Source organism: Balaenoptera acutorostrata, chromosome 4 (genome assembly GCF_949987535.1).
Source record: "Balaenoptera acutorostrata chromosome 4, mBalAcu1.1, whole genome shotgun sequence".
Taxonomy (NCBI): Eukaryota; Metazoa; Chordata; class Mammalia; order Artiodactyla; family Balaenopteridae; genus Balaenoptera; species Balaenoptera acutorostrata.
This window is the reverse complement of record NC_080067.1, coordinates 42,966,463-42,972,309: the sequence shown is the minus strand read 5'-3', so window position 1 is coordinate 42,972,309 and position 5,847 is coordinate 42,966,463. Positions and strand designations below refer to the sequence as shown.

Below are 5,847 nucleotides of genomic sequence, written 5' to 3'. Positions count from 1 at the left end.
CCGGCGCCCTTACAGTCTGACTGTTCCAGCCTTGGTTCCGTGCTGCTGCCGGGTGTCTTCCTGCCACACAGCCTCATCCCGTCACTGTCCTGCTTAAGCACATCCATCATCCTCCTTATGCCTCCTCAGTTTTCACCCTCCACACTGGTAATCCTGCCATCCCAGGACCCTTCGGCTCTGTCTCCTTGCATGTGCTGTGCCCCCAACCCTGCCCCAAATGCCCCTCACCCTTCTTTCCCAGCAAGCTCCTCTTTGTTCCCCCAAGCAGCTCCCATGGCACTAGTCTAAGAAGCTTTCACTCGACTCCCTCAGCACCCTGCTGGTTTTCCCAGCATTTGGTTGACCATTTCCCACATTGCAAGGCAATGTATCTGCTTGTCTTCCCCACCGGACTGTGAGAGCCTGGAGAGCGAGGACCGTGCTTTATTCACCTTTTATCCCTAGTGCCTGACCAATAGATGCTCCGTAAGTGTTTGTTGACTGATAGAATGCATGAGGTCTCTGTTCCTTCTGTTGTGAGTAAACATCTATATGGTACAGTTTACAGCCAACACTCAATATACCCCAAAATTACCCAACTTAAACTTTTCTCTCTTGCCCCGTATTAACTCATCTTTCTGAAGGTTAACCCCTAGAAATCAACTTCATTCCACTCCTGTAGGCTCCATGCTGACTGGCCCACTGATTTCTCAACGCACCAGAAACTGCAGGCTCCACACACAGCTGCCTCAGCTCTGTGGGTCTGCCTGTTGGATCTGTTTTGTCAGCAGGGACAGGGGTAGGAAAGAAGATGCACCTGACTTCGTGGCTCAGATCTGTTTTCTTGGATGTCCAGGATGCTGAGATGGTTAATAAGCAAATCGGCCTCAGGATTCAAATATGCAGTTAATAAATCCTGAAAGAGATACAAATCAAAATCCTCCCACAGAGCCTGCAGGCAAAACCTGTGCTTTCCCTAATCCTCCCTAACCCCCAAGGATCACTTTCTACTCCACCATGGCATGTGGGGTGATGTGGTGGCCCCCAATCTGTAAGCTTATTCAGCTTTCTGCTTTCCGGAGAACTGCTTGTCTCTTTCTTGGTATGCACTCCTGACGCTGCGGTATTGAGCGTAAAAAAGGAAAATGGTTTGCGGCCAGTTTCGTTCCAGGTGCCTGCTCTGGATCTAAGAGCCCCTGGTTGTTCCCCAGAAGAAGGACGTGCTGCCCTGAGGGGGAAGTCTGTATCTCCAGAGAATGGCCCATAGAGCATGCTGACACATAGATAGTGGCGCATAGGTAATGGCGACAGAATTATGTGGAAATACAAGGTTTACTGATTTATTGTCTAATATTCGTTCCGTACTAAACCTATATATACATTCATGCTCTTTGAATAAACTTGCCTTGCAACCATCAGTTGTCTTGGCCCTTCTGACCCCATACTGGTGCTTTTCAGTTCTTTACCCCTCACCGCCAGGAACTTCTAGCTTTCTGCAGCTGGTCTGCAGCAGGGTGAGAACAAGTCACAGCATTGGAGGTGGTGTGTCCTGTTCAAATTACAGCAGCAACTTCCTGCCACCATTTATATCTGAGCTTCCTACCAACCCAGCCTGGAGCCAAGAGCATACAAGTCAGGGTAAGGGCAGCCCTGTGGACCTGGTAAGTCTAGAAGCCCTGCTTTTGAAGACTGCTTTGCCCTTGGGGTTAACTCTTTTTTTTCTGGAGCTGGTCTCTCTCAGACAAGGACTCTGACCAGACTTTGGGAGTTGCATGCCAAATCAAGGCAGACACTAACACCCAGCTGAGGTCATGATGCTCTGCCATCCATTTTGTTTCTCCCCAGGGGAAGGAGAAGCAGGAACAGCTGTGCTCCCAGAGGGAGCCTCCCAGGAGATAGAGAAGCTGGATACCAACATCTCAAAGGAAGAAAGATTCTGCTATTTCTCAGAGGACTACAAACAAATCTACCTCCCCCTGACCTACAGTATCATCTTCATGCTAGGCCTCCCCCTGAATGGCACTGTTCTGTGGCTCTCCTGGCACCAAACCAAGCGCTGGAGCTGTGCCACCATCAATCTGGTGAACCTGATGGTAGCCGACCTGCTTTATGTGCTGACATTGCCCTTCCTCATCATCACCTACTCCCTGGGTGACAGATGGCCCTTCGGGGAGCTGCTCTGCAAGCTGGTGCACTTCCTGTTCTACACCAACCTCTACAGCAGCATCCTGCTGCTGACCTGCATCTCCATGCACGGCTTCCTGCGCGTGTGCCACCCGCTGCGTTCACTGCCCTACCGGACCCGCCGGCATGCCCTGCTGGGCACCGCCGCCACGTGGGCCCTGGTGGTCCCCCAGCTGCTGCCTACGCTGGTCTTCTCCCAAATGGACTACATCAACGGCCAGATGGTCTGCCACGACATGACCAGCCCAGAGCATTTTGATGAGTTTTCCACCTGCGGCGTGGTCCTGATGTTGTCCTGCTTTGTCTTTCCCTCCTTGGTCATCTTGGCGTGCTACTCGCTGATGGTCAGGAGCCTGACCAAGCCAGGGGAGACTCTCATGATGGTGGGCAGCGCGGCCCGAGCCAAGTCCCTCCGGACCACCCTGCTGGTGTGTGGCCTCTTCACCCTCTGTTTTGTACCCTTCCACATAACACGCTCCCTCTACCTCATGCTCCGCTTCCTACCTTCACAGAACTACCAGCTCTCAATGGTGGCCAGCCTGGCCTACAAGATATGGAGGCCTCTGGTGAGCCTGAGCAGCTGCCGCAACCCAGTCCTGTACTTTCTGTCAGGTGGGCACAATAGAGTCAGGCTCTTCCAGGAACTGAGGCATGACAAGGTGGGTGAGCACCCAGCTGGAGCCAAGGGAGAGAGACCCAGGGGTGGGCACAGCTGGGTGCTGTCAAGATGAGGTTCAGGGGGAAAGCTCCAAGATGTTGACAATGACCTGTTTGAACACAGGCATGTGCTAGTGGGAGAGGGGCTCAAGATCTCCTAGTGGTGTCCTGCTAGAAAGGATTTTATATTGATAAGAGATTTTTAAATAAGAATGTTTGAAAGAGTCACCAACACAAAGGAAAACTTTCTTAATTTAATGAGAGCTGACATTTATCTCTGGTCATTCAGCTCTCAGCTCAAACATCACCTCCTCCAAATCCACTCCTGCCACCCTAGCCAATGTCAACCTCTCTCCCCTTAACCCAGTCACTCTCTATTTCCCTATTTATTGTCTTTGTAACACTTATTAGTACCTAGACTTGTTCATTTGTTTGTTTTTTTATGGTCTCTTCCCCCTAAACTGTAGGCTCCAATAGGACAGGGACCTCTTCTGTCTGAGTGCTGTACCCCTAACACCAGCCTCCACAGCAGGGCCCAGCACATGGTGAGTGCACAACAGGTAGGGGCTGAATGAGTGGATGGATGGAGCCCTTGATATGTAAGAGCACTTTATGAGAAGTAACTCATTTAATCCTCACAACAGCCCTTGGATACAGGAGCTACTGTTAGCCCCATTTACAGATCAGGAAACTGAAGCACAAAGCTTTAAGTAGCTTGTCCAAGGTCACCCAGCTGGAGAATGCTCAGATCATAGTGTTGGATGGAAGCTTTGAACCCAAGCACTGGCTCTGAAGCACATACCCCTAAGATTGAAGCAGATGGCCCAATCCAAACACTGATCAAGAGCTGGCTGGCACTATGGAGAACAGTATGGAGGTTCCTTAAAAAACTAAAAATAGAACTACCATATGACCCAGCAATCCCACTACTGGGCATATACCCTGAGAAAACCATAATTCAAAAAGAGTCATGTACCACAATGTTCACTGCAGCACTATTTACAATAGCCAGGACATGGAAACAACCTAAGTGTCCATCGACAGATGAATGGATAAAGAAGACGTGGCACACGTATACAATGGAATATTACTCAGCCATAAAAAGAAATGATATTGAGTTATCTGTAGTGAGGTGGATGGACCTAGAGTCTGTCACACAGAGTGAAGTAAGTCAGACAGAGGAAAACAAATACCGTGTGCTAACACATATATATGGAATCTAAACAAAACAAAACAAAATGGTTCTGAAGAACCTAGGGGCAGGACAGGAATAAAGACGCAGACGTAGAGAATGGACTTGAGGACATGGGGAGGGGGAAAGGCAAGCTGGAACGAAGTGAGAGAGTGGCATGGACATATATACACTCCCAAATGTAAAATAGATAGCTAGTGGGAAGCAGCTGCATAGCACAGGGAGATCAACTCGGTGCTTTGTGACCACCTAGAGGGTTGGGATAGGGAGGGTGGGAGGGAGACGTAAGAGGGAGGAGATATGGGGATATATGTATACATATAGCTGATTCACTTTGTTGTACAGCAGAAACTAACACACCATTGTAAAGCAATTATACTCCAATGAAGATGTAAAAAAATAAAATTAAAAAAAAAGAGCTGGCTGAGTTTTCCTTGACAGCACCAGCTCACTTGTTTACATAACTGCTGTTACCAGCAGACCACTGGGTATGCAGTGAGTGCTCTCTTCCTACACTTCTTAACCAGTGTTCTGGTTAAGGTCAGAAAAAGCTCTGCAGGGTAAAGTGGCTGTGTGGATAATGGTCCACCTTATTCTTATTTGAACATAATGTCTCAGTTTGTGACAGAAAAGTTTTACCACTGTCTTAAGTCATAATGTAATGTTCATCCTCTTAAAAAAGAAAAATCCAAGGTAATCCCAAAAAAACCCCTTAAAAAAAAACTCTCATATTTAAACAATAATGATCTCCAAGGAGTTCTCAGATCTAAACATACGTTATTTAATAATTCATTATAATCTCCCTATGAAGAGGTACATAAGCCTTCTTCATAAAAACCAAAGTGAAACCCCTCATTACCACCCCACTCTATTTACAGGAACTGTCTGAGTAAACCACCTACATATCTAAATTATAAAATTTTATTCTAAAAGTGCAGTTTATTGCTTTCAAGGGCACACAATAATTAGAAGTAAACTAGGTGTTGCCTAGCAGAATTCCTTAGGATATTTAGTTTAATGAATAGGCAAGGATGTTTTCTAATTAGCAGGTCAGCTGTTTCTACATAAGTAAGTGCTTCTATAGTAGCTGAGAGAGCTTAAAACTGTTTGCTCTTTTGAATATTCTCTCAGTTGTCTCAGTTGTCTTATATTATTAATTTTTGTCCCTTTCTTCTCATCAACACACAGGGAAGATTCAGCTGACCTACAGTCCTATCACCCCTTACAAGTTAGCAAGGTTTAACATTCCTGGAGAACTGGTACATAGGCTCCCCAGTAAAAGCTGAAAGCTATTCCACGTGCCACTTAGCCATTACCTCTAATGCCCACCAGCCTGCCGACCCTAGAAATGGAAAGAAAATTAATCTAGACTCTTCAGGATGCATCGCCTTTATGTAAAAAGCAAGCGCTTTATACCCTTGGCCAAAGTTTTCCAGCCTTTAGTCCTTGTTAACTTATGTGCTTGCAATTATTTCTCTGATCCATATAATGCTCATTTTGCTTCTGCAGAATCTTTTGACCTACTTAACAGCAAAGTATAAGCATCCACTTTTAACTTATTTCTTGCTAGTTGGTATCAAAAAAGTTTAACTTAGTTGTCATCGTATCCAGGTTTTCAGGGATAGCTATCTCAAGAGACAAGAATCATAGCAGACTATTCCCTTTGGAGAAAGGGCCTTATTGAAAGGGGAGCTGGGAACTCACTGCCCAACAAAAGTCAAGGGGATACTCCTGACTCCCCTGTGGTTATCAAAAACCTATCTACACAAGGGGACAAGGAGACTTTAAGAAACAAAGGTTCTTCCTGAATCTCCCCATTCAATGCCCACCACCCT

At 46.7% G+C, this 5,847-nt stretch overlaps 1 protein-coding gene across 1 annotated transcript; it reads left to right on the top strand.

The window, feature by feature from the left end:
* The first annotated feature begins 1,793 nt into the window (after positions 1-1,793).
* On the top strand, positions 1,794-2,894 carry LOC102998263 (P2Y purinoceptor 3-like). Its single transcript, XM_028164395.1, is given in 3 exon segments — positions 1,794-2,465; positions 2,468-2,769; positions 2,771-2,894. Coding segments are annotated over 3 exon segments (1,098 nt in total).
* Positions 2,895-5,847: the final 2,953 nt, after the last annotated feature.